The sequence below is a fragment of the Neopelma chrysocephalum genome, unplaced genomic scaffold, assembly GCF_003984885.1.
Source record: "Neopelma chrysocephalum unplaced genomic scaffold, ASM398488v2 Primary Assembly neopelma1_25, whole genome shotgun sequence".
In the NCBI taxonomy this organism is placed as follows: Eukaryota; Metazoa; Chordata; class Aves; order Passeriformes; family Pipridae; genus Neopelma; species Neopelma chrysocephalum.
Genome location: NW_020897694.1, coordinates 27,198,182 through 27,223,593, shown reverse-complemented (window position 1 = coordinate 27,223,593; position 25,412 = coordinate 27,198,182). Strand labels below are relative to the sequence as shown.

At 40.4% G+C, this 25,412-nt stretch overlaps 1 protein-coding gene across 4 annotated transcripts in view; it reads left to right on the top strand.

Annotated features, from left to right (window-relative positions):
- NALCN (sodium leak channel, non-selective) overlaps positions 1 to 5,479 on the top strand; it is a 232,806-nt gene extending 227,327 nt beyond the window's left edge. For all 4 annotated transcript variants that reach the window (XM_027674690.1, XM_027674688.1, XM_027674689.1 and 1 more), the window contains 3 exons: positions 539 to 688; positions 1,362 to 1,479; positions 3,227 to 5,479. In XM_027674690.1, the coding sequence (XP_027530491.1) occupies positions 539 to 688; positions 1,362 to 1,479; positions 3,227 to 3,420 (462 nt within the window). In that variant the 3' untranslated portion in view covers positions 3,421 to 5,479. The remainder of the gene's footprint in view (positions 1 to 538; positions 689 to 1,361; positions 1,480 to 3,226) is intronic.
- The last annotated feature ends 19,933 nt before the right edge of the window (positions 5,480 to 25,412 follow it).

Below are 25,412 nucleotides of genomic sequence, written 5' to 3'. Positions count from 1 at the left end.
AGGCTGTTTATTTTAATTTAAAAGCAAATTAGATGGTAAGATCATAATGGTGGTAGGTTTGTTTTTCTATTTGTACTATAAATCTATACTTAGTCCCAAGGTTTTCACTACAGTTTTATTCAGTCTTATTGGCAGCCTGTTCCAAAGTCCGTGAAAGAAATCAGAATTTTTTCATTGCCTTCATGTGATTTCCTGTGAATCTCTAACAATTTCCTTGTTTCCTTTTCTTTGCAAGAACTTTAACTCATCAATTCGAAACTTTGTGTGTGTTTAAACTGTAGGTTTAAACCAACAGTTGAGCAACATGCCTTCCACTTAATATAATTCTTGATTTTAATCCTCTATTCCCTATATAAAGGTTAGAAATATGCTGGAAGTCACTTTATTTAAATAGCAACATCTGATACATGGATCTTTATTGATGCACCTGGGATCCACATCTGGCTGTTCAGTTAAATATTTAGAATTCTTTAAAAAAAATCAAACACTGTGACATACCAATGATAACATTTTTTTATCACATATTGTGCCTTAATAGAAACAACAGCAGTCGTGCAGCATCATCCATAGTCTGCGAGAGAGTCAACAGCAGGAGTTGAGCCGATTTCTAAATCCTCCCAGCATTGAGACAACACAGCCAAGTGAAGATATGAATGCTATTAATCAAGATAACAGTGCACAGCCAGAGGTATGTTAAACTGAAAACTATCAGCTACTCATAACAAATTCAGAAAACTTCCCCGTTTCTTATTTCTTCTTTTTTAAAACATCATTTTAACTGAAAGAGTTGAAAGCAATACCTTGTTTTGCTTCGGTCTTTGTTGTCACATTTAAAGGCAAGATGGTCTAAGGCAGTAATTCCCCAACATAGTTAGCTGTCTTGCTATCACTGTAAAGGGCAGTTGTACAACTCTGACAGCACCAGCTTTCAGCTCCAGCATGAGCTTTGTACAGGATCGGGGATGTGAAGCTTTCCAGTTCAGGCATCCTGAACTAGTGTTCACACTTAGAGAGGTAATACTGGGCATGCTGTGTCCTCTGAGCAGGAGCCCTGGGCTCTTCCAGGCTAGGGAACCTAAAAAGTACCGGCATAAGGGCTACTTTCTACAGTGGATGTAGAAGGCTGAGAATAATTTCATACCCTTCAGTGGGACTGTACAGTGGCATTGAGCCCATTTTACATTTGTCTGTTAGTAGTTTTCTGGGGCTTTAAAGAATAGAAACCATGCTGCCTTAACAAATAGCAATATGTTTTGTTTTATTTATGGAAAAAGCTTGAAATAGGACAGGAAGATTACCCTCCTTAGGATTATACCCATGCAGTGGGGAACTATGACTGAGATTCTTTTATCTCTGTTCAGACGAGTAGCCAGCAGCAGCTCCTTAGCCCCACACTTTCTGACAGAGGTGGCTATCGACAAGACTCTGGAGATGCTGGGAAACCTCAGCGTAAATTTGGACAATGGCGCTTGCCATCAGGTAAGTGAAGAAGGTTTATCAGTAGAGTCCCCACATGCAAAATTGCTGCTGTACAATAACAAGGCCATGAGAGGCTTTGTGGTTCACAGTTCTGCCCCCTGGCTGCTGTTTGCACCCACATCAGGGCTTTCCTACCCTCATGGCTGTTACAATAAAGCAGTTTCTCCCCTTCTTCACAATTCTGAAAGTTTGGAAGATGGACTCAAGCACTGCCCTGTGCAGGTGGTTGCATTTTTTACTTTTTCATTTACTCAGGACCTTTGGACTGGAGACTGTACCGACCTGTATGTTTGGATAGCATCTTGTGCATTTCGAGTTCTCTTTTATCATGTGAAGCATGGTGAAAATGAATTTTTTCCTAACAACAGTAATAATTTCTGTCTGCCTTGTCTTGTCTAAGCATACCAGATGTATGATTTATAACTTACACCATAATAACACATTTTTAGATCTTCACTTCAGACAGGAATTGGCCATGTGTACAAACAGTTCCCCATTTATTTTCTCAGAAACAGGTTACTCTAGTAACTACAGTCCACTAGGAGAAAAAAGGCTAGGCTATGCCATAGAGGAGGGTGCTTATAGGAGGGTGGGAGAGGTGCATAGCTACAGTCTGATGCCTTATTAAGTCCGTATTTCAAGATACCATATCCCCACCACCTTAAATAGTCTCTCTTAAAGTGTATATTGACCTCTACAGCCTGCTACACCCATGACCAGCAGCACATCAACCTGCTTTCAGCTGTCGTCAGTCAGTCCTGTTCTGAGTCAGAGCGCTGCCTTCAAAGGCTGCCAGTGTTCAGACCCTAATCATACCTAAGTGGAAGTAGAAGAGATAGTCATGCTATTCTGTTGACTACCATTGACCCTACTTTTGTGACCAGGATAGTTTAATAGAGAGCTTTCAATCCATGTTTTCCAAGTAAATATCACTGAGCATCAAAGATCAACATTTTGTTGGAACAGAGAGAAAGAGTGAAAGAGGAAGCTTGCTAAAGAGGAATCATACTGCTGTAGCCAACTGGGCAAGTTTTTCAAGTGAGAATGAGGAGCTCAGGTTTTCCTTTCTTAACACTGATCTGGTCCATGTCAATCTTGAAAATTCCTCAGTGGATAGTCCTAAAAAGGAGGGTCGTCTCCATGCACAGTACAGCCCAACAGATAAGTAGTCTGCCTCCAGTCCAACAAAGATATGTATTTAGCATCATGAATAGCATAATTAAGATCAACTGTGGGGTTTATATAATTAGTGACGTTTTAGTGCCATACCAGCACCTGGCTTCAACCCCTAGGCCATAGTAAAGTATCATTTTCTAGGTGCAGCTGCCAACCCTAAAAGCACTTTTCCTGCCCTTTTCCTCACATTTACCACTTTGACCATTTTGCCAGCAGGTCAGCTCATGTAAGTACTGCCTAAAACATTTAGGCTGCAATTAGCTAAATAGGAAGACATCCCTTGGATCAGTTATTCCAGCAGAAGGAAATGAGGGACTGGTCCGTTAAACTGCTCTACCAGCAGATTAGTGGGAGCAGTGTGAACAGTGAGAGATGGGAAAAAAAGAAAGAAACAAAAAACAACAACAACAACAAAAAGCCACAACAACATTAGAAAAGACCCCTACTCTTTTTGCAGTAAGTCAATTTAAAGGTGCCCCCACTCCAGCTAGTTCTGTATATGTGAATTCTGAGCAAAAGTGCTCAAGAAGCAGATCTACTCTAATACAGAACTTTCTGTTTGATTTCATAGCCCCCAAACCACTAAGCCATTCAGTGTCTTCAGTCAACCTCCGTTTTGGTGGACGTTCAACTATGAAATCTGTTGCATGCAAAATGAATCCCATGTCTGATGCTGCTTCTTGTGGATCAGAAGTCAAGAAATGGTGGACAAGACAATTAACTGTGGAGAGTGATGAGAGTGGAGAGGACCTTCTTGACATCTGAGAAACATTTAAGTCATACTACAACAACAACAACCACTTCAAGTACAGTCTAATTTTCTATATTTAGAATTAAAGACACTGTGTGATGTACAATTTCTTTAAAATCAATGTCATAAATTTTTTCTATGCTTATCCTTCTGCCATATGAAGCATAGCACACATTTAGGTGTTAGAATTGACCTCTATAGGCACTAACTGTACTTTAAGAAACCTGTATACTATAGCAGTACTAACAAAGCCAGAAAGACTATATTGCCTTTAGCAGACAGAATATTGAAAGATTTCATGTGGTCTGTAGAATCATAGTGAAAATATATTTTGATATACACACCTCTGTGTTTTTCTTCAACCTATACTGTACTTTAAAGTGGCAACACTTTACAATGCAGGGGTAATGTATTTCATCTTGTGTTTTCACTCAGTTCTTATTTAGTAACGTTGCTTTAGAAAGATTTTATTATTCACAAATGACCTGAAGAGGTCAGCACTGACTTCATGTTCAAGGGAAGTATTTTTACAAAGTAGAGATTCTAAATTACAATTCTAAGCTTTTTCTGGACCTTTTTTTTAAATATGCAAGATACAGCATAACTCATTTTAAAATCAGAAGGTGAAGGATTGGCTTTTAAAATGTAAATATCTTTGAGGTTTGGTTAATTATGCAAAGAGCTTGATTTTCATAGAGAAAACAGGGAAAAAAACCAAGAAAAAAATACATGAAAACTGTGCATTTAAGCATCCAGCAAAAGACCTCCACTTAAAAAACATGGGTTTATGCTTCATTTTCAGAATATACTGGCTACATATAAGTGCAGTGTCATTATTCTCCTGTCAATTGGGTCCCGTTTCCTTGTGTAGTTGTAAAATAATTTTCTTCTTGTCTGTGATAAAAATTAGCATGTTGGGGATTCTAATTACAGAATAGTATTGTATGTCTTTAAAAATACATTCAGTTTTGCCTGTATAGGTAGAAGTAAATTTTACTTACCCATGTTACTTCTCATGCTACAGCCCTGCAAAGCTAAGGCATGACATGTACTGAGGTTAAGTACCTTTGTCCCTTTTATCCCGATGCATCATATTTTGAGATGTTAGCCTTCATTTATTTTACGAACCACTAATAGTGCTACATTATCGCCGGTGAAAAAGCAGCTATTGCTTTCATAAAAGTTTTTCCAGTGAAAAGCCAATGCTATACAGATATGGAGGTAGAGAACAAAAGCCACGAAATGCAACAGCGTTTGTTAGTTTCAGAATTTAAGGCTGTCAGAAAATGTGGGGTAAAAATGTGCCCTTCCCTCAGGGAAGAATTAAGAGTTTGCAGATTTTGTTCCTTGTCCCCCAACTGGGTTTTTTAGCATAGCTGGGACCTTTGTGTTACCTTTGTTTCCTATGGAAATGATAGTTTGCTCTAACATGGCCTGATGTGAGATCTTCTAAGAGGCTCACAGTTTATTTACATCACCAGTTCAAAAACATATCCTTTCAAAAGCAGACAAAAGCCAGTGTTTTGAAAAATTTTTCTTGCCAAGATATTAATGTAGAACAGTCACAACACAACAGTGAAAACACACAGATGCCTTCACCAAAAATGCAAAATTAGTTTTGGCCATGAAATACAGTTTTCTTGGCATCTATCAATGTTTTGTTCCCAGTGTATGGTTGAACATTGTTTAGATTTTTTTCTAAAGTAGTCATACTGAACACGTCTGTATTTTCTGGGTGTTTTATGTGGTTTGGGGTATATTTAAGTTTAAATCGAGTCAAATGTAACTCTATAGTAACAGAATGTGTGCATTCTCTTGTTTACTAGATTATGAACCATCAACAAAACTTCATATGCAAATCCATTGTGTTCTGTTTTGTGCTTAAGTTAAGCTTTTGTATATACGATAAAAAGATAAATATTGGATTTATAAAAGATAGTATCTTTGAAAGTTCAATAATATATTGAACTGCAGATCACTCTTGCTGCAAACCTTCTTTTTAAAAAATCTGACAAACATTTTTTCCTTGCCTTTCAATACACTGTCAATAAAAGTGAGTTGCTTTAAACAATATTCCTCCCTCTAGTTTTAATTCTAACTGCATTCGCTATACCTGGCTTGTCTGTGATAATGCTGCATAGTAACTAGCTTTGTGGTTTATTTAGATTATTTAGAGCTGCTTTCAAATCCTTGTAACTGGAGGGCCTTTTTTTTTTAACTCCAGTAACTGACCTCAATAGTAATGCCACAAAGAGTCTCAGTCAAAAGATGGGACTAAATAAGTCTGTTCATTATTTATTTTTATTTAACCCACTTTTTCTTTGTTTGCTATAGAGTTTGGATGTGTGTGTGTGTGTGTCCCCCATTTTACTTTTGCAGATATAGGAAATGGAATGGAGTTATAAAGATATGAAAGTAATATATACTAGAGCACCCAGGTGATTAGGTTAAGGTAAAAACTTCCTTAGTATGATACCCCCAACATAACTAAAGAAGATGATAACCTCCTCCTCTGCAGTAGAGCAACCAATGCACATTTGAACATGAAGGTGAAGAAGCAGAAAAGAGAGTTGAAGAATGCCTGGAGTTCAAACAGCTTGCACAAACAATAGAGAGACACAAAGTGGAAACAGCGCATCAGGAAATCAGAATCAGTGCAGACAGCCTGAGAGAAAAGTTCAAACAAGAATAGATCCTAAGCAAAGGTAAACAAAAAATTGCCAGGGGAATATTACTACCAACAAAGTTATCCTATACAAGTGAAAACAGGAAGGTGTTTAGACTTCTTTTCAGCCACTAAGAGAGCTCTGTTCCTTAGGAAGCAAGTTGTAAAAGTCTTCACGGCTTGGGTGGGTAAAAAAGTGGAGTGCATATTGTCAGTGCTCAAATAAAAAACAGCTTGTGGGAAATCTGAGAACATGCAGCAAAGATGTATCTCAATATCATTCCAAAGTCAGGTCAGATTTCAGGCAATCACTTTTGTAATGAAGAAACTAATAACCTGAAACCATTTGCTACTGGAAGGTATCCAAGTGAATTAAGAATTGAAAACATAGTCTGCTTTTATCAGGCAAGCTGAAAATACCATCTTTGTTTTAACTGATGTGAAGCAATCAGGCTTAAACATCTTCAAAATAATATTATGTTCAGTATTGTCTGCATTTGAAGACCAGTATCACAGCTTCTGAAAAGCCAAAGGAGATTTAGATGCTAAAAGCAAGTGAATGACTTTGTGTGAATAATCTGTTTTGTTCTCTTCTTTCACAACATGCCCACAATTCTTGTTTTTGTGCAGATTAGGGTGTCCATGAATAAGTGAAGTAGAAGAGTTCACACTGTTGTAACAGTACATTTGGAGCAGCCACAAGCACCATCCCATCCAAGAATGCCCATTCCTTCTCCTGCAATATTTTCAAAAGTGAAACGAAACACTGGCGTGAGTAGTCAGTCAAAATTTCCAATAGGATTATCTCAGTCTCCCCGAATCTAAGTTTTGGAGGCTAAATTCATTCCTTGTATTGAAGCCAGTTTAGTCACACCACAGATGAACTTGCCACAATGTATAGGCTGATGCTGGGAAGTTGGCTGCCCTGGTTTGTTCAATTGCTCTTCAACACAAAGGGAGCTTCACTAGAGTTCAATTAACCTTCCTCTTCATCCCAAGGGCGCTGGTGTCGGACCCCATTAGCTGCTGTTGCCCGTTGTTCTCAATGAAGAACCTCTAAGCACCAAGTTATTAACCCATCAGTGAGCTAAGTGTATGGCAGTGGCATTTTATCTCCCTTCCACAGGTTCCTGTCTCAGAGGCTTATTCCAATACCCTTACTGGTTTCCTACTGTTATCTGACATGCATATCTGCCCTGGGGATTTTGGGTGAATTACCTGAGCCCCTACAAAAGTGTGTTTCAGACAAGGGTAGCTTACTGGAAAGGCAAGAAATGTCTTAAGTACAGGTAGAAAAGAGAAAAAACCCACACCACTATCCATCAGCCAGAAGAGCTGTTGACATTAGACTTTTCTTCTTTCTGAATTCAAGCAGGAGCCACCAGTGGCACAAGCCTCCATTATCTCAGTGGGCATTTGTTTCAGGAAAACTTTTGCCTAGATTGGAAACAAACTGGTTTACACCAGACAAACATCAGTGTGTCCTAGAGACTTGGGCAGCCAGATTCTTACTGGGTCCTCCACATGTTGGAAGTCAATGTGGTGGAATTGTTATTTGTAAGTACGTCTTCCTCCAAAGGTAAAAGAAGAGAGTTAGTCCTTGAGTTCATTGGCAGAGAAGCCAGATGTCACATCCTCTCTCATGCCCTGTTTTCTGGTTTTCTTTTAGGTTTTGTTCTCCAATTTCATGTAAGGTGGTCGGTGTCTAAGCATATTTTCTGTTCTCAGTATGTGCTCCCAAGAAATGGAGAATTCAACACAGTTATGATTTCACTATAATGCACCTGATGCTAGTTTATAAGGGCAATAAGTCTTGCTTTTTGGGCTCGGCACCTATTCCACCAAACTACATGTTTTACAGATCAGGTATTTTCACCTCTCAGATTGTCTAAATTCATACTGCCTGGGGAGTCTGTTCACTGCACATTTAAAAACAAGGGGGAAAAATGAAAAAGAAAAATAGACAGGAAAAAAAGGAAAAAAATAAAATTTAAATTTTTTTTTTTTGAAAAAGGAGAAAAAATATATAAGTGGTTACCGGGGTGTTGAGGTTTAGTTTCTTTTTTTGGCTTTTTTCATTTTAGCAGCTCCTTAAAAATAAAATTCTCCTTTTCTTCATAAAGGCAAGCTTCTTAATTGCTCTGACCAGTCTAAGAAAACAAAAAAGTTTTACTTTTTTCTTAATGTGTCCATTTCTCAAATACGCCTCAGTTTTGAAAGGAAGAGTTTCACGTCTTGATTCTTCTTTTTAGTTATAAATGTCATCAAAACCTATTTGCTGTATTTGACTAAAAATTGTCAATACTTTGGTTATGAAAAACTGATTTTCCCCATAAATTTTATCATGCGCAAAAATTCACTCAGATTAATTTTTTTTCTTTTAAGTCCACCAGGAAAAAGTTCATCTGTCTGAAAAATTGGACATGACCCAGAAATGTGAGCTTCCATCCCAGAAAACCAACCATATCCTGGGCTGCATTAGAAGCAATGTTAGCAAGAAATTCTTTACTGTGAGTATGGTGAGATACTGGAACAGGTTGCCCAGAGAAGTTGTGGATGCCCCATCCTTGGAAGCGTTCAAGGCTACGTTGGATGAAGCTTTCAGCACTTTAGTCTAGTGGAAGATGTCTCTTTCTATGACAGGGGGTTTGAACTAGATGACCTTTGAAGACTCCTCCAAGCCAAAGCATTCCATGTTTCCCGATATGGCATAAGAACAATGTCATACAGAAAAATGGCAACCAGGAGAAAGAGGAACACTGCCTTTGTTATCACTATGTTGAAAACTGCACAACAATGAACATTTTACTCTATTTGCTGAAACTGATTCAGAGAAAATGTTGGTTTGCTGACATCATGGGAGTCTTCTTCCCAAGCACTTCAAGTGTTTCGAAAGCTACACATCACCAAGGAAAAAAAAAATCACTTTTCCCAGTTCCTCCTCAGCTGCCTGCCAAGTCCTCCAGTGCAACCAGTCACTTGTTGGTGAGTTTTGCAGTGCCTGCTGGCCTTGTCCACCCAGCTGTTGGAGACAACTACTTCCTTGTCAAAGCTGGTAGATGCAACTAGATGCCTGTGCCTCTGTCCTCCATGACAAAACTTGACTTTTCCACTGCACCCACAGTGGAGGGGAGTTAAAGTTCTAAAGAGTCTAGCAGGGGCTGAGCAGATGCAGGTCCCCTCAGGCTGCTCTGCCAGGAGAGGGACACCTCTGTCATCGTGGTGCTTGGGCAGCGGAGAGCAGCCAACAGGCACAGAAAGGCTTGCCTAAGCGTTTCTGCCAAAACTTTCAGATCAGTGATGTTGGGTGTGCAGTTTATCCTGTGCTGTGGACATTCCCGAGGGTATGATCCACTGAATTGATTTAGCTGCTGTGATTAAGAAGGTGTCAAATTCAGTTGCTCATAGCCAGCTCAGCTCTTCTACCAGGAAGTACAATGTCCTGAACTTGGCCAGTTTAACTCTTCACCCAGTTGCTTCTTCTTCTGAGCTCCATAAAATACTCCAAATTTTAAAATCCCCATATTAAAACCTTCATCTTAATTGGATCAGCAACAGCAAGAATATTTATCTGACGTTTACCTATAGATATATTTCAACTTCATATGTATTCATCAATTTGGCATGTATCTGTAAGAGATTATCTACATGAGGAAGTTGCACCAGCTTAAATTTAACCTGTTATTGCAAATTGATTTCTCTAAATCAGTTTGAATACCTGTAGAAATGCTTATTTCAGTTTAAAGATTTTTCCTATCGATCTGTGTTTAAACCCAAATAACCCAAATAAAATGCTTTTATTCTAATGGCAAGAGTGCTCCCACAGGTCTACACATCAGCCATTTTAATACCCGCACCTTTAATTATATGGTTTTACATCCTTTGCTTAGAGGAGGCCCTTCTTAGGATCTCTGGAAGTGGCCGAGATGCTAACTAAAAGTGGTCTCAGGACCAGCTTACACCCTGCTCCCTTAGCATCCTTGGAACCCGGGGCAGCCCTGGCTCTGCTATGTGCCACTCCAACCACTTTGCCTAAAGATATTGTTGAGCAGTTTGGGGTAATTTACACCAGCAACCACCCCCCGGATGAGACTGTACTGGGTAGGGTTCCCTCCACCTTGTGCAGCCCTTGAATATGGTATGAGGAGCTCTGTAGCCCCCAGTATTCCTACAAGCCCCCCTGACACACCACAGAGCATATGGAACATCCTCTCAGTTTCACGCTATGGCTGGTGCAGTAAATTCCTTGCCTTATTCCAGATGATTGAGTTGAACAATGAACAGAAAGAATATGTCAATTATATGCTAGTCCCACATAGACACCAAATCAGGCCCGGGGTATGGGCTGTAGAAGTAATGGGGCTTCTGCAGAGGGTCTCACACCATACAGTGTGGACGCACAGCTACTCCGCATGCACTCAAGAGCCAGGGACACCAGTCTCTGTCTTCACTTTTAGACACAAACAGTCAGCTTGGGCTCAGATGGCTTTCACCAAAGCCTTTCTTTTTCAAGTAAATCAGTGCTTTTCATTAGGAAAAGGTTTTGGTACAATCTGTAAGACCAGTTTTCTGAGCCAATCTAACTACAGAGTTTTAATTTATTAAAGTCATCCACAGTTGTAATCAAACACTGTATTCCCCCTGAGCTGGATATGAGTCAGAAATGCCAAAGACAGACCATTTCAGCAATTTTTGATAGCTGAGCCTTCTATTAAGGTATTGCAGAACTATGACAAATGTAAACTCTTTTTTAACACTAGAGGGCTGGCATTACTTTACATTGGCCTCTGCACACACACATACACACAAGATAAGTAGCTTGAACCTCTCTGTGGTAGTGATTTAATAATGGTTTAATTATTTTGGTTTGTAGAGTGTTTAGATATGCAGTGACAAGATATTTCTACCATCATTATATAAAAAGGGACCTTTCATTAACCTTATAGTACTTCTAGAAAAAATGCTTTGTTTTGTTTGTGGAAGCATGACTTTTTGGGAAAATAATAACATTTGAATTCCCACTTAGGTATGATGTGCACAGAAATTGTAATAGAAAATTGAATGAGCAACAACATTTCATTTTCTGTATCTCCAATGATTGTGCTATTTGCATGTCAGCTGGAATGCAGCTTATATTTGCATTTCAATTCCCAGGAAAATTCAGGAGTGAGACCATTTTCAAAATCCAGATACTAAAGTTGAACAATTAGGTAAGGACACCAGAAACCTTATGCCACAAAATAGATGCATATTTCATTTCTTGGAAAGAGAAATTATGCTCAATAATTAGAACTGTGACACCTGCTTTTTATGATGCCTGCTTTTCATTTCTGGATTTTCTGGCCTGACTATATGCATCTACATATGCTCACTTACAAGCTATGATTAGATGAGAAATGCTTTTACAGATTATGTTTGTTGGTGGATAGTTAATCGTTTTGAGAAATATTTGAAAATGCAGCTTGCTTTCTGTGTTCTAGCATGAAAAACAGGAAGTGCTTGGGGTCATTTTCTTCATTAAAATTTTTATAATAAGAGGGAAAGGGGAGAAAAAGGCACAGGGTGGTGTACAACATCCACTAAAAGCAGCATGAAGTTTCCCTTTGGCTGCAGTGAGCCCGTGGTGTCCCTCCTTAATGGACACTTTAGACTAATGTGGTTGATTTCCATTTCAGATGCCCACATCTGTGCAGTACCCATCTCTGTGCAATGACTTGTCCAGCTGTGGTTCACCCACATTCAGTTGCATGTCCAAATCTTCACTTCACATTACTGTTGCACGATTTATTTTGGGCTTCCTCCTCAAGTGTTCATCTAACACAAACCGCAAGACTTTATGCCATATCAAAATATTTGCTGGGTAAACTGTCTCACCAAGGCATTCCTCAACTTGAACTGCATATGAATTTCATTTAAAAATTTCAATGCCCATCTGCATCATCTGCATCTGAAAATTGCTGCAAGTGCACTGCAAAGTGGTGTCTAGGAATAGGCCCAGAACCTGTGAGCGTTGCTACCTTGCAGTGAGGGCCAGTTTGCTGTTGTGGTTATCTGTTGCATTTAGCATTATGGCTAAACACTGCCTGCATTGCTTAGCTTCTGTGTGCTGAGAGAAGCAGCAAGAGAGAGATGTTTTTCTTTCATGTGTATGATGGGATACCTACCAGCAGGAAGTGTACTCTGGAACCCAAAGCAGTGTAAAAACCTTCCATTGTTTCTTTCCATTTTCAGCATTTATCTGGGAGGGAGAAGTTGAGGGTTAGCCCATGTGGAGGAATTGCTGGAAACTTCTGTGATCACCTTGTTGATAAATACAAGCAGGCTGTGGCAAAGAGTCATGCGGTGGTTAGAAGATTGAGTCAGCAAAGGCACAGAAGAAAGATGAAGGAGAGAAGGATCATAGAATCATAGAATCATAGAATGATAGGATGGTTTGGGTTGAAAGGAGCCTTAAAGATGATCTAGTTCCAACCCATGGCCGTAGGCAGGGACACCTTGCACTAGACCATGTTACTCAGAGCTCCATCCAACCTGGCCTTGAGCACTTCCAGGGATGAGGCATCTACAACATCTCTGGGCAACCTGTTCAAGCCTCACTTCCCTAAGCCCACAAAGATGACGCTGAGGAGGATCTGGATGGTTTTTTTCCCTGAGTATGTCTCCTTGTGAAAGCCCTGCAATGGCTGCAAGTCTTGCTAAAGCTATGCAATGGCCAGCAGCAAAGGCATAAGTAATTTTTCAGGAAATCTTTATGGAGCCTCCCTGCAGACATTAGTTTGATTTTCATCTCTAGAAGAGAGCAGGCAAGGCCTTGCTGGAGTCTGCTGTTCCACCGTCACCACTGCCTGGTTGTTAGCTAGTGTGGGGCTGGTCCTTAAGGAGCCAGGGGTGTCATGGTCGTGGTGGGTGCAGCCATGAACAGGGTATCCAACTTCAGAGGTCATTATGTTAGCCAGTGGGCTTTAGGGGTTATTTGCAAAGGACATGGGACCATACTGGGACTACTGTCACACATGGTAGTAAGGATGAGCTCACCCCATCAACAGTGAAAGGCTAGGTAATCAGGGGCAACTGTTGTCTCAGATGTGACTCCAGTAGCTTCTGTTTTAAATTATAGGAACAGCTCAGGAAGACAGGTCTTGCCACTGTTTATCACGGTGCTGTTCCCAAAGCTGAGGTATGGAATTAAGAGGGAAACATATGTTCTCCAGGCAGGAGAAAAGCAACTTGCAAAGCTGTATGATCTCTGTGCCAAGTCAGAGCTTTAATTGGCACAAAAATTATCTTTATTAACACCTGCGAGTGCATAGTACCCTGCAAAATTAATAGTCAGAGGGAGAATGAATCCCTTAGAGCACAAAAGAAAAACATATCCTCTTGTAGATGATGGTGTATCAGGTATCTCAGGCTGCTTCAAAGCCAAGGGCATTAGTGAAACCTAGAACCAGAACTGTGACACCCTGCTTTATTCCAGGTGTGAACCCTCTTCAGTAAAAGTGGTCTCCTTCAGACAAAGGAATCTGACTGAACCTGTATGAGCTTGTCAGCACAGAGGTTAGTCAGGTGAGAAGGAGCAATATACAAGCACAGCTGCGAAGAGGTCTGGGTTATGTTGAGATAGTGGAAAAGAGAGCCATGTTGTTCTCTGTTGAGGCTTTTCTGTTACAGAGCAATGGGTGAAAGAGATGTTCAAAGCTTAAGCAGCAATTCTCTAACATGACAGCCTTCTAATTGAAGGTGCTTGCTGCTGTCTTTTATTGGTCTCATGCATGTTTCCTCCCTTGCTTTTCACAAAGGGGTTGAACAGTATCTTCCAAATGCTTCACTTTTCGCCAATCTGCCTTTTTTCAAGTGTTCATGGATGACGTTGAGCACATGCCAGCAGGTAGATCATGTTTCTGAATTTTTCTTCAGGTACTGGATAACCTTCAGAGATGCTTCGCTTCTGTGGCAAAACGGCATCCAGCAGAGAGGAGCTCACCTGGGGTGGCTGAGATGTCTGTTACATCACCCATCCCTTCGCCAAAGAGATCCCTATTTGCAGTTCGAAAACTACAGGTTTCCCCTGCCAGTTGACCCAGGCAATTGCTCAAAGCCTGGGATTTGAGGGACCAGCAGGGTCTCAACAGCTGTCTGCCTTGAAGCAAACAAATTGTTTGGTTCTTGAACTTGAATCAAACACACATTCCTAAAAATGCAGTGTGTAAGGGCTGAGCCCATCAGCAAGTATACGCATGTGGGTTTTTCCTTTGTAATATAGCATCCTAAGACTTCTAGCTATCTAATGTTTAAGCTTTGGTTTGCTGATTGATTCCTGCATGGGCCCTTGTTTCTGTTGTATCCCCAGTCCTGCTATGGTCAAGTTCACAAATCGTTCACGACACAAAGTAGAATTACAGAGCTGCATTTTCCCAGGTGGAAAAACACCTCCCATCTCAGTAACAGGCAGCCTTGGGGAAGCCCTTATGAAGAACCTGGGAGGAAGCTGAGCCTAGCAGTGCTTTCTAAGGGTGTGACCACAGGCCATTTAGGTGAAGTATAGCTTGTCCATGGCTCTAGAAGAAAAAGATTTATACAGTTTTATTATTCATGGTTTTTTGTTGTTATGGCGGGGGGTTATTGTTATTATTATTATTATTATTATTGTTGTTGTTGTTGCTGTTATTTTTCCCCTGCCTTTTGGGGCCCTTTTGCCTCCTGGAGACCTGGGCAAGTGCACAATCCAAGGACACTGAGCCAGAAGTCTGACTCCTTTTGCATCATAGCTACCCCTCACCCCCTGTGGATATATGATGCTAGAGTGGTTACATAGACACATAACATCCTCAAACACACAGTAAGGCTCTCATGTAGAAATATAGGGAGGGTGTTAGCAGGTCTGAGCACAAAGAGAAAAATAATGGAAGGGAAGAAAACCATGGAATTATCAAAATTGGATTTATCTAATGTATTCTAGAAAGTAGGGTCTTAGACTTAAATGAAGAATCATGGATTCATAGAATGGGTTGGGTTGGAAGGCACATGTGCAGGGTCACCTTTCACTTGACCAGGTTGCTCAAAGCCCCATCAAACTGGACTTGAACACTTCCAGGTATGGGCCATCCACAGCTTCTCTGGGCATCCTGTTCCAGTGCCACATCATCCTCGCAGTAAAGAATTCCTTTCAGATATCTAATCTAAACCCACTGTCTTTCAGTTTAATGCCATCATGTTTATTCAGTCACTTAACACATTCATAAAGAAGGATGTTCGATTCCGGGAAAACTGTTTCAGTAAACCATAGAGAACTGTATTTAAGTTTTACCTCTTTTTTCCTGAAACATGCAGAGTTACAGCTTTCCAGCAATAAAAGTTTTCAGGAAGGCTCCTGAAAAGGCTTGTGTTTCATATTTCTTCCTTTTTTTCTTTTTTTTTCTTTAATTGTCATTTTGACCCAAGGAACAACATTGCCTAGCAGAGCACCTGTGCCAGGGTGGCTTTGAGGGTGGCCTGGGACTCAGCACACACAGTCACCTACCACCTGGGGGGCAAATGAGTGGCAGGTCCTTCTTTTGCAGGACGGTGCCAGGCAGGAGGTCTGCCCCGGGGACTGCACCTTGGAGCCCTTTTCAGGAGCCGTCTGGACTCTGCCCAGCTCCAGCTGGTGCAGAATTACTCAGGACCTAATTACAACAACCTGGTGACAGCCCAGTGAGAGGAGTTCCTCATTAAACATGACGGTCTGGATGCTGGCACAGGAAACTCTTAAATGGTTATTGCTGGAAACGGGGAGTGCATACCAGGGGAAAGATCACTCTATAAATGAGCTATTTCTTGCATTCTTTCTCCAAGCATCTGTTATTGCTCTCTGACAAAGACAGGATATTGGATCTTTAGATTGGCTCAGTGCAGCAAATCTTCTGGTTTTATGGTTAGGCCTGTAACAGCAGCTACAAGAAAAACTTTAAATACTTGAGTGGAAAAAAAATCCTTTAATAGTATTTGTGCCTTTTTCTCTTCTGAAGTATTAAGCAATACAAGAGAGATGCATCAGTATTGATCAGAACTGTCCCACTAGCAGTATTTGCTTTCTATTTCCATTATATTATAATAATATTTCATAGGATTAAACTTAATATATATTGAAATATTACATAAACTAGAAGGTAAGCCTTTGCTGATACAGTTGTGCTATGGTGAACAATGGCTCTTACATTGTGTGGCACATAGTGGAAAACCTTTTTTACCTTTTTACTCTGATGAGATGGCATAAGGAATGGGTCTAGCCAGCAGAAATCTGTCTGATCTAAAAATAAAATAAAGGCCTAAAAAAACTGCTCAGCACCCACAGACCTTTGACAAGAGCTTCTCAGGGACTGAATGTGTGGCCTCCTGATTTCAGAAATGTGCTTTCCCATCCCTTTCTTCCACTTGCTTTGCTAGTTTTGGAAGCCAATTGCCATGAAGCCGGTTGAGTGATTTGGGACACCAATGGCTCATCTTTTGCCAAACAGAGAATTAACAAGTTTCTACTTGCATTTGGTTGTGCTATAAAGGTCTCAAATGTGTCTTGTCCCTTAGATAAAACATCTCCATCCGGGCTACCACCAACACAAATGGATCCTTATTTATCCTTCCCAAACACCTTCATACCTGATGTGCCTTATGACTTATCCAAGCACACGCAGTTGGTTCCCTCCAAGTTGAATTCTTCCTCTAGCTTTAACGTGCTCTCCTGAGGCACCTTTTCATTGATTGCGTCCTCTTGGGTATGATGTCTCTCTGAAGCAGCAAAGTATGTGATCTCAGGGAGAATATGCCTGTGGCTTCTCTGGCAGGGGCAGTAAGCCTTTGCTACTTTGACCTGTAATTAGCATTTCATTCCTAGTATCACAAATAATTAAAATTGACCAGAAATTACTCCAGCAGTTTTTTAATTGCTGCTCTTCTCCCGTGAATCTCTATTAGTAACAACAGACAAAACAACAGTGCAGCATAGAAGCAGATTTTAATTTCTTTTTTATTATTTTAGTGTTAATTTCTACTGATTTGCTGCAGTACATGTAAGCATAAATGCAGTATGAGCCTCCAAATATGAAAGTCTTGACCACCTGTTCTTTTGCTAAGTAATGAAAAAATCCAGTTAAAACAAACTTTAAAGTAGGTTTGCTTTAAAATTAATCTGAGTTTGTGAAGTCAAGCTTTTCAGTTTCAAAATAATTATTATTTTAGCATCTCTTTTTTTTCAGAGAAAGCTCTTCTTGCCAGGAATGGTCTTTTTTTTCTATATTTATCTGGGAGCCACACAGAAGCAATGCTTTCTGTTTGACAGTTCCTGCTAGACTCAGATCTCCTTGATGCTCTAAAATTCAAAGAAAGAGGAAAGTCCAAAGGACTTTAAGGCTCAGAATCTTTAAGGTCATATGGAAAAAAGCCTGGGGCCACACCACTGTGGGTATGGAGAGCCTTGACACCAGCAAGAATGGAGAGTTTTTGAAAATGCTGTTGCAGGGATGTGTCCAGCCCATGGCACACAGCCGTCAGGCACCCAGACATTGCGGAAAACACTTGTAAAGCCACTTGCACAAGGCAGTGCTGCAGACCTCATACGCCTATAACCAAGATCCCTAGCAACGCCCACATTCTGCTCAGGTGTACCTCTCAGCAGCCCACAGTCTGATGCCTCTCCAGAAACTGGGTTTTATGATACTGTCTGCTTAGGAGATCTTACTTGTTTTTCCCAAAACCTTGAGCAGAAGCGCTCCTGCCACATCAAAAATATTAGGTGGTGCTCCCAGCCCTGCAAGTGCCTTGCTCCTGTTCACTTCAATAGAAGGCTCACTGTGCCTACGTTCAACTGGAAGTTTATTTTTCCAAAATTGGCCTCCTTTGAAGCACTGAAAGACATCTCAGCACTCACTTCTGAGCTATGGAAAGTGGGTGTGGAAAGCTGTGGGTTACAGAAATTTAGTTACGGAAATCTGGGGGTATCTGACTGTGGCTGTGTAGTGGCTGAGGATTGTCCCTTTGTAGACTGCAGTTTATGGGACAACACATGACACAGCTCAGTTGGATGGGGGTGTCTCCTTACCATATGATGCCACTGTCGAATGAGAGATTTACCCAGGTGCCTCCTACTCCACTCACCTCTGTCACTAGGGCTCTGTCTCCTTCTCTGTCATCCCACACACAGAAATATCTAGGATCTTTGGCACAGCCCCATTTTCAAAAGAAGTTCAGCTTGGACACAGACTCTCAACAACAACCAAATACCATACTGCCTTCTCCTTAAAGCAACAACCCAAGGGCAGACCTTCATAGAATCATAGAAGAATTTGGGTTTGAAGGGGACCCTGAAGATCATCTAGTTCCAACCCCCGTCATCACAGGATCCTATGTGGAAATGTGAATTCAGTGTGCAAGTGCAGCATGGACATGCAAAATATATATAAACAACATGAATCATCTTGTAAGATGTTTATCGGTGATATGAGACAACCTGAAACACAACAGCTTAATCAGTTCCTGAACTCTAGAAATAAAACTGCCTTGCATCTATGCATAAATTCTGTCCTGTACTCAAAGCTAGACTTCCAGATCAAGTGATCCGTTCCTCAGAAATCCTGGCACTACATGCTGTGCTGTATGAACCCAAAATCATAGGAGTCAGACTTCAGCAGGAACATCTCCTAGTACTGCCATCTACGTTTAAATAAAACTACTTATCATCCATCTGACTGGCTTACCTTGCCCAAGCTGATAAACAACCCACACACGTAAATCCATTTCCATGGTTTGGTTCATTTTTTTGATCTGGTTTCACATCCACACACAACTATTTTCATCTATATTTTAAAAGCAGAACTTGGATTATAAAGGTTATTAATTTCCAGAACCTCCATTTCCAGGGCAGACTTATAAGGTCCCTGACTACAAACAGCATCTTGCTGCTTGTTCTCATTTGAATAAACATGTAAGTTTATTCAAAGACCCCTGAAGAACTGGAGGTTTGTTGCACTCATAAATTTCCCAGCATGTCTGCCAGAGGCATAACATGTTCCCAACTATCTGAAAGTCATCAGTGAACTCTGAGAAGGCAATATTTAAAACCAAAGCTCACAGTGAATATTTGCAATTTATATAAATATAGTTAAAAAATATAAATACTCAAATTAATTTTTTGATGTGGTTTGGAAAGCTGATGATATGAAAACTACAGAAACAATTTTCCCCTCCTCAAATACAGCAAGGTGACTCATTAGCCTTAGGTAAGAAAACTATTGAAGAGAGTGTGCTTCTTAGGCAAACACAGTCAAAACTGAATGCTATAAGCAAAAACCCAGGACTTAAAAACTGGAAGTGAATCCAGTATGGATAAAACATGTCTGTAAAGGCACCTCCAGGCTTATGTCAGTTTGGAAGGAGCAGCAGAAGCTTGAGAACTTCTCTAGGAATGGCAATAAAATCGTGGCTTTACTTTGGCACCTTACACTAAATTTTGGAGATACCTAGACAAGGTATCCTCAGCCTGGGTCAATCAAATCGGAGCTTGTTGTCGCTATTAGCAGCTATTAGCACCAAACATTGTTTGTGCCAGGGAAGCCTTTGATTATTTAATTTAGCCACACAGTATGGAATGAAAGAAAATATCACAATGGAAGTTGGAAATCTCACTCTGGCCATGCAGGAAAAGGTATTGTTTCCTCAGCTGAGAACTGATGAGCATAGTGAGAAGAGAAAGTTGGTGACCTGACTTGATGGGAGTTTTGTTGATCATGTTGAGATTCTGGAAGTCGAAACTTTTCAGGTGCCCCTGGTCAGAAGGAGAGGACACATTAATGAGGTGCAGGTTGTGTTCTGATGTAGAGGATGATTGGTAGCGGAGTTGCCAACTTCTGCTGCCTCCCAACAGCTCTGTAAATGAGCACAACCAGTTCACAGATACAACGCCATAAATCACTTCTTCACTTCTTGCAGGAGCTGTCAAAGAGGTTCTCCTGGGACAACACATTGGCACTGGCAAAGTGTTCCATGCTGGTTTAAGCATTCTTGCATGCAAGGTGAAGCAATAATCTGTTTTTCCTTTTGTTTAATAAAATCTAAGTTAGTATAGCTAAATCTCCAGATGAAGATTCAACTTTCTTCTGGAGAGTTTCTTTCTTCCCTTGGAAGCCATCTACCATCAGATGTGGGAGTTAGGATAACGGCCAAAGAAAATTTGGCTTCCACTCTCAAGTGAAGCTAACTGTGTCCCACTGCATGTAAAATCCCTTATAATAATGCATTTATTGGTTTTCATCCAGAAATCTTTCCTACTGTTGCTAGCATTCCCCCCCAGCTGAGAGTCTGGCTTCCATGTAGCTCTCACAACAAGCTGTTCCCCCAGCCTTGAAGAATTCCTTGAAAAATGGATTTAGGATGCACACAAGTCTGCCTGGCTTTTGGAGCTTCCTACCAGGCCTCAAGTGCTGCAGCCTGTGAAATAGCTGTTATTCAGACTAATGAACATTGCTTGTGCAAGCACTGGTGGGTAGAAAGTGGCCATGAATAAATTTAGGATGGAAATTAAACAAATATTTCTAAGCCTCAGAAAAGGACAGTTCTGGAAGAGACTTTTGTTGTAGCAGTGGTAGCTAAATCCTGAAATGCTTCAATTAAAAATAAAAAGTTCAAGCAGTTTATGATCTGCCTGCAAAACAGGGGACCAAACCAGGCTTTTTATCCACTGTGTTGCCAAGCCCAGGTTTCGACACAAGCACATCAGTACCTCTACATTGCTCAGTGGGGGCCACAAAGCACACGGCAAATAACGCATATGTAAAGCCTCGTTTATGCAGGGTGTAGGGACACAGACATGACAACCACAACCTGATGTTATAAGCAAAGAACATGGGTTAAGTTAGGCAGCAGAGATAGCTCTCTGGAAATGCCAGGGCCCCTGGGGGCTCCCCCTGTGGTTCAGCAGGTTGGGGGAAGCAGCAGGGCTACTCATGAGGCTGAGGCTCCCACACTTTGCACTGCAGGATACCCACTGCCAAGGGGACTGTGAGATGGCATGGGATTAAAACGTCCTGGGTTTTGTTAAAGAAGAATCTTCAGAAAATTCTGAGCATTCATTGAAGTTTTTCAACATCTAGTGCTGTGGTTTGCCTGTTGCATTTGTCTTGAACATATGCTTCAGTGGTTTCTTGCTACTTACATGTCAATAACAAGTAAATAGGGCTCTTTTATCTAGATAGGGTTTAAACAGCACGGTGTGGTATTTCCCTGTGACGCAACAGTTGAAACATTGGTTCCTATCTAAAAGATTTTACAAATGATGGATAAATCGGACAGAGAAGCTCAAGAGACCAGCAAACTGAAATGATGCTGCTGGCCATAGCATTAGGCAGAGGTCTCTGCTCAGCTGCAGTCTGACTACTGTCAAGTTTTGCTGTTGGCATCACAATAGAGTTGAGTTTTGAGCAGGGATTAACCACCAGAGCATCTTTATTCTGCATCCTTTTGTGCTTTTGTGTTTCTCTGCTGGCTCAAAAGCAGCAGCTAAGTAGCCCACATTATTGTCAGAGTTTTTCTTGCTGTTACTGATGATCTGCAGCAGCACAATGAGAGCCTTGGAGACTATAGCTCCAAGGAAATAAAACTAAGAAAATCAATGTTTGCTAACAGAGAAAAGAAAATCATCTGCACTGAAAGAGACTGACTGGTGGAATGGGGTCTATGAGTTCCTGCCTCAGCTTCTGTAGGCAATTACCTATGTTTAAAAAGAGACAGAAGGAAAGAGAAAGGTAAGAGAATGGTCAAATACTGTTCCATGAATTAGGGTAAATACTCCACCCATTCTGCGATGTTTCAGCTTCGTATGCAGAGTCTATTAAGTCAAAGCAGTTTCTGGGATGTATTTTCATTTTATACCCAAATAGCTGTATGTTTTGTATTCCTCTCATGTGTGCAGTGGGCATGAGCTAAACTGTATCTAAAGCAGCACTGAGGGGAAGAGGTAAAATACTGTTCCTAATTTGTGGCAATGGAGAGAACCATCCTTTCTTTCTTTTTTTTTTTTATTAGCAATGCATGCAGCTCATGTGAATGGGCTACTCAGAATGCAGTGGCTAGTTCTTATTCAGAAGAGTGCACTATATGGGATTATTGATTTCTTCTTCACTTGGAGATAAAAAACAGAATAAGCAGGAAACAGTTTTCACACTTGACCTCATGCATGTTCAGCCCTGAATTGCTTCCTAGCAGGTTCTCATGCATCTGTTTTTAACCTTTAGATACTGCTGTCTTTACACACTCAGCAAGGGCATTCTACACACAGTTATCTCCTCCCAGCCATCAGCTAATTGGGCTTTCTGAAATGCACCTCATTCAGCCTCAAATTATTAAATCAATTGTGTTTTTTTAAGAAATCATTAATCATTTTATTACTGCTTGTCTGCTTGATGTTTTTCTGGTTTTCTAAACCCTCGTCCATGTTATACTAAGCAGTGGTTTTGAATTATTCCTATTTTTTCATAATCTATTATTAAAATAGGAGTAATGATGGCGCTGACACAGATCTGGAAAAGGAGGAAAGTGATGAATTAGTGCATACATCAGTAATCACTTGGTTCTCTCTAACTGTGATGCAGGAGCAAAGGATTTAGCAACTCTAGAAATAAAAGCCTATTGAATAACAGTCCCTTTTTATTGAGATGAACACTTATATTACAAATTTTATTAAAACATACAGTGGTCCTACTTGCTCTTCAATTTCAAAGTCAGTTATTTTATATAAAAGCAATTTTCCTTGCTCACATAGTTGATATACAACTCTGTTTTATACAGTGTAGGAAAGGATACAGAATTACTCTTGTAAATGGAGAGTGTGTTTCAAATACCTCTTTCTGCTTTGTTTTGGGTGGGGATCAGTAAGGTCCCATCATTGCTTGTTCACAGTATCAAATGGACACAGGTGACATACACAATCTCTCAGGATGTCAAACAATATATTTCTTGAATTATATACAAACGTGGGTTCAACCTTGCATGTGCACATGCATATATTTCATCACCCACTGTTGCCCACCTTCATGTTTGAAAGCTCTCAGTCAACCAACCCTGGTTGAGGTGCAGCAGTAGACAGTTTTATGCTGCCAGACAAAGATATATAGTTCAAGGTCAATATGTTTGGAAACAGCTTTGAAGTGTTTTGACATCATCCTTTACACTTGCACCAAACATATTTGAAATGCCAACATGGAAATATAAAAGCCTTAAATTGTGAAAAAAAGAGCAAAATATATCATTGATACACTTTAAAAATATAAGTACACAAGCTTTTGGGATTAATGTATGTCATTTCATGATAAATCTTATTTTGTGTTCTAAGATACAACAAAAAGTTAAGGAACAATGACAACATTTTTGGATGTCTTTCTTTTGCCTTGCACTGCTTGTAATGAATGTTTTTCCTGGGTTGATACTTTAACTCCCCAGTTATTTTAATCCAACTGGCCTCATCACTAGCAGACATTTACAAAGGAAACATGGATTTGCTGCAGATAAAGAAACTGGTGTTTAAGGCAAGTAAATAATTCCATCTAGTTCCTATTGGGCTTCTGTTGGTGTCATATTTCCATGAACAACAGGACATTTTTAAAATATAAAACAACAATTGAATTGTCACAGTATGGGTGGCATTTCAGTTCTGCACCACTTCCTCACTGGACCAGAAGATGAAAGGTTGAAATATTAAGGAACATGGAGGCAGACATGCTTCATCTGTTAGCAACCCAGCATGGCACCAGAAATGGGCTTCTGAGAAAGAAACATTAAAATGAAGTTCCCAGGGATGTTAACCCTTGTGTCACTGTTCTTTACCTTTATCCCACACATTTCTCTCCTCAGAAAATGGGGGTAATGCCACTGTGGAAGCAAATAACAGGCGTGTTTTGAATTATGTTGGTGAAGTTGCATAGAGAAGTGTGAGCTGACTTCTGAGGACCTCCACCTCTCACCCACTGTTAATTCAGTGAGATTCCTCCTAGAACCCCAATATTGCAACCAAATCCTTACATGTCCAAACTTTTTGACTTCATCTTTTTTTTTTTAAATTTTTCCCCTGTGTCTTCTTCAGCTGTCACAGTTGAAACCCCAGGTCCTCTATACAGCCCTTCTCCAGCTCTCTCTTCATGAGCTTTCTGTTGGCTGTTGGAGGACATCCCCTCCCTCACTTGTATCTCTGACTTCACCTTACCATAGCAAAGGCAAAAGTATTTCCAGCTTTACACCTGTTACTTCCCACACCCTTTTTCTTTTCTGAGCATCTTTCTTGGCTGAGGTGCCTGAACTGTGACTTTAACCCAAGAGGTATTTGAAATTTGCTTAAGACACATAATTGAGACAAATGTGAATATTTGCCAGTTTGTTTAGGAGAATGTGAAGCCTGAAGCAAGCCAATGCAGTTGAAACTGATACCCTCTGTGTGGTATGGCATTGTCCAAAGGCATGCCAAACACTGTTGTAACAGCTCCCCAGAATCACAGCTGCATCCCCGTGCCTAGACTCATGCTCCAACACTTCCAGTTTTCCTAGTGGAGAGGCAGCCCATATTTATTTAGCCTCTGATCACCTGTATCTCATCTGTGTAAGGATATAATGTTTCTGAGAAAGTCCTGTTTGCATTCCATTAAGAATTAGTCTCTCTTACAAAGCTAGAATGAAGCCTGTCTGATTTCTAATCATTTCAAGACAGAAGAGGAGTGAGGAAATTAAATGGAACAGAAATGTAATGTGAATAGTAGCCTTGCAACTGCTTGGGAATCTTAAGTAAAATGTAAAATGGTTTTTGAAAAGGTGTTAATAAGGCATTCCTCTCCTCTGTTGAGGCAAAACTGCCAATATGCAACAACCTCCTACCAGCAGTACACAAAGAAAAATCTCTGGTGTATTTAAATATTGTTGGAAATCATAAGGAAATACACTCTTATGGAGTAGGCAATTTATCGTTTAAATAAAATCATATAAATGGAAGGTCACACTCAGTCTCAGCAAGGCTGAATGACAAGAATGAAAAAGAAGCTGAGTTCTATGGACTGAATTTTCAGACCAGTGCCTAGGCAACAGTTTTGTAGGACTCCATGTTTTGCATGCAGAGAGAAAATATATCTCAGCAGCACATAGTGAAGCACCTGCAATCTGAATTTTTGGGCTTCTCTTTGCAATGGTGATTAGGTGCCTGCACAAAACTCATCATCAATTCAGTGGTCTCTGGAGTGTCATGGTAATTAGAAAAGCCTGGTCACAGTCAGTAGCAGCAGAGGTCACAGCTCCTATGAAAATTGCCCCACCAGACTCTCCAAGATTTAATTGATGAGT